Here is a 3,235-nt window from a genome sequence, read left to right on the forward strand (position 1 = left end):
GATCGTTGTTTAAACAGCGCTTACAAACCAAACCAGATGTGTCAGGTTTTTCTGAAGCTTTTTTTTAAAAGAGTTCTTCATTCTCATTCCTTTAGCAGTTTCAGAATTTGGGGAACTTGTAACGTCATCAGCGTTTTTCGATTTTAGTTTTTGTAATTCATTTTAATGGGTCTTCTGCGACTGGTTTGAAGAATTTGTGATTATAGCGAGCGAGATGGTGGTGGATATGGAAAATAAATTATTATTTTCCCGGAATGAAAATTTTGAACCAAATTCTGTATTTAAGATCCGGACTGCCAGCCGAATCGGATCGGATTTTTTTTATAATCATTTGAATTATTGGAATCACGAATGATGAGGGTTTCAGATGGTTACGTAATTCTTACCTAATTAAAGGTCGGATCTATAGCCTTTTAAATATTTCAGCATCGATTCTCTTTATAGTTAAATGTTGAAGATTTCTGCTGGAAATCCCTATTGTAGGAGCTTAATCTTTAATTTTAAATAGCAAAGAAGGGAGACGTAGGGGGAGAGTTTTACCACAGAGGTTTGTTTACAAAGTGCATAATAAATCGCGGATTTGCGGAATTATTTAATTTTAAATGGTAAATTGGTTGTTTAAAAGTAAAGAATGTGTACTTCTTAAATGCAATGCAAATCGCTGAAAGTGTTAAAACACTGCAATCATTATAATGATTTGCATTTTTTCAGTAATTGAACAAATACCAGCGGGCCGCCAGCGGGTCAGTTGCTGGTAACAATTTGCAGAACGATTCCACGGTGATCGTTGCATCGTCGTCAATTAGTGAAATCAGTAACCAAGCTTTTAAAATAAAGGAAAACCTCCTACTCCGCTATACATATAATTACTTTCATTATTTAGCTACTTTTCCGGCAGCCGCAACAAACGCTGGCCCAAGCCTGCAAATTGTTGCCAGCAACTGACCCGCTGGCTGCCCACTGGCATTTGTTCAACTACTCAAAAATGCACTTTGTAAACAAACCTTTTGGGTGTTGGCCACATCAAGCGGCTCATCTGGATGAAATGAAAAGGCTGTTAGATGTAATGCAGCAACGTGCTCCCGATGTTGAACATCAGTTCAAAGAAAAGTCAAATGAGTTGGAAATGGCGCAGCTTATCATACGCCAGTTGTCGGATAAGGCCAATGTAAACCAAGGCCGCAATCGGATAGAGACCTCGACGCAGACGCAATTTATGTACGAGCAACAGATTAGAGACTTACAAGTAAGTTAGAAGTAGAAGTGCATTTGAAGATGTTTACATTATTATGTTTACGCATTTCTTACAGGCTATGGTGCAACAATTGACGTATGCCAAAGAAAGGAATTTATGATGGCCACAAATATATTGGAAAAAACATAGCAAGTGCATATGCCAAGTTGGAAAAATTGACAATGCGTGAGTATAAAATGAATAGGTGTTCTTAATTATAAATATTACTTCACCTTTTCTTTTGCAGTGGCCANCTTCGTGCATCGTCGTCAATTAGTGAAATCAGTAACCAAGCTTTTAAAATAAAGGAAAACCTCCTACTCCGCTTTACATATAATTACTTTCATTATTTAGCTACTTTTCCGGCAGCCGCAACAAACGCTGGCCCAAGCCTGCAAATTGTTGCCAGCAACTGACCCGCTGGCTGAGCACTGGCATTTGTTCAACTACTCAAAAATGCACTTTGTAAACAAACCTTTTGGGTGTTGGCCACATCAAGCGGCTCATCTGGATGAAATGAAAAGGCTGTTAGATGTAATGCAGCAACGTGCTCCCGATGTTGAACATCAGTTCAAAGAAAAGTCAAATGAGTTGGAAATGGCGCAGCTTATCATACGCCAGTTGTCGGATAAGGCCAATGTAAACCAAGGCGGCAATCGTATAGAGACCTCGACGCAGACGCAATTTATGTACGAGCAACAGATTAGAGACTTACAAGTAAGTTAGAAGTAGAAGTGCATTTGAAGATGTTTACATTATTATGTTTACGCATTTCTTACAGGCTATGGTGCAACAATTGACGTATGCCAAAGAAAGGAATTTATGATGGTCACAAATATATTGGCAAAAACATAGCAAGTGCATATGCCAAGTTGGAAAAATTGACAATGCGTGAGTATAAAATGAATAGGTGTTCTTAATTATAAATATTACTTTACCTTTTCTTTTGCAGTGGCCAAAAAGAAGAGTCTTTTTGATGATCGATGGTGCATGCGTTACAATCTAAATTAGCCAGCATGGGCACCGACTTCAAACAGATACTAGAAGTGCGTATAGAAAATCTCAAACAACAAAAAGCGCGTCGGGAGCAATTCGGGCAGTCACCAATTGCTGCTAGCACTGTTCGCTCGAGTACAGCGAAACAGGGCTCCTTGCTGTTAAGCGAAGAGAATAGGGCCGTAAGCATTGGCATGGCCGCAAGTGATACAACACCATTGCTGGGTGCAGTCGGAGGTAGTGGAATACAGACGCAGCAGCAGATTGCATTATATGATGACTCCGATAGTTACGTGCAACAGCGGGCTGAGACTATGCAGAACATTGAATCGACTATTGTCGAGCTAGGCGGTATATTTCAACAATCAGCACATATGGTTAAGGAGCAAGAGGAGACTGTGGAGCGTATCGATACAAACATACAAGATGCCGAATTGAACATAGAAGCGGCGCATGGTGAAATATTGAAGTACTTCCAAACTGATGATAAAAATCTTCGCAGTACTAATATTCTTTTTCATATTCTTCGTAGTTTTCCTTACATAATAACGAATATGTTTGTGACACGGCAAGATTTTAACAAGTTCAGAGGCGCGGTCTTAAAGTTGTGGGTTTTTAAATACATAAATATATAATATCCTATTCATATACATACATATAAATCACACTAATGTAATAATGAAATTAAGTCTTATATGCCACGTGAAACACGATAGCTTTTAGAAGCAGTCACGTAGGGTTAGACACTAATTCTGCCAATAATAAAATTACTTCACTTAGTTTCACTTTTTTTCCACATTTTCTACAAAAAGTAGAGATGATCCTGTGTAATAAAACGAGATCTGATTTATGTAACCATAAATATATAAAGAAAAGTTTAAAACTAAATAAAATAGAAATTGTTATTGGCAATAAGTACATGTGCTTGTTTATTAATAATTCAAATATTATGTTCAAACAAATTTAAGTGAAAGGTATGCAATTTCAAGAAAAAAGCAATTGCTT

At 37.7% G+C, this 3,235-nt stretch overlaps 1 protein-coding gene and 1 pseudogene across 2 annotated transcripts; both read left to right on the plus strand.

The window, feature by feature from the left end:
- Positions 1-1,677: 1,677 nt before the first annotated feature.
- Positions 1,678-2,218, plus strand: LOC108366743 (uncharacterized). 2 transcript variants are annotated; one of them, XM_017621202.1, is made up of 3 exons: positions 1,678-1,951; positions 2,016-2,125; positions 2,187-2,218. In XM_017621202.1, exons 1-2 carry the CDS (start codon positions 1,691-1,693, stop codon positions 2,058-2,060), a joined length of 306 nt encoding a protein of 101 aa, XP_017476691.1. In that variant the 5' UTR covers positions 1,678-1,690; the 3' UTR covers positions 2,061-2,125; positions 2,187-2,218. The 2 variants fall into 2 exon arrangements, with proteins under 2 accessions (XP_017476691.1, XP_017476692.1); XM_017621203.1 differs by having other exon boundaries at positions 2,051-2,125.
- On the plus strand, positions 2,218-3,015 carry LOC108366745 (syntaxin-5-like; annotated as a pseudogene).
- The last annotated feature ends 220 nt before the right edge of the window (positions 3,016-3,235 follow it).

The sequence above is a fragment of the Rhagoletis zephyria genome, unplaced genomic scaffold, assembly GCF_001687245.7.
Source record: "Rhagoletis zephyria isolate East Lansing unplaced genomic scaffold, Rhagoletis_zephyria_1.1 Rzeph_scaffold_02392, whole genome shotgun sequence".
NCBI classification, from domain to species: domain Eukaryota; kingdom Metazoa; phylum Arthropoda; class Insecta; order Diptera; family Tephritidae; genus Rhagoletis; species Rhagoletis zephyria.

Excerpts from the sequence above, each read along its gene's own strand:
- LOC108366743 (XM_017621202.1), top strand. The coding sequence starts at position 1,691 with ATGCACTTTGTAAACAAACCTTTTGGGTGTTGGCCACATCAAGCGGCT. Across the intron at positions 1,952-2,015 it reads AACAGATTAGAGACTTACAA|GCTATGGTGCAACAATTGAC; the intron begins GTAAGTTAGAAG and ends CATTTCTTACAG.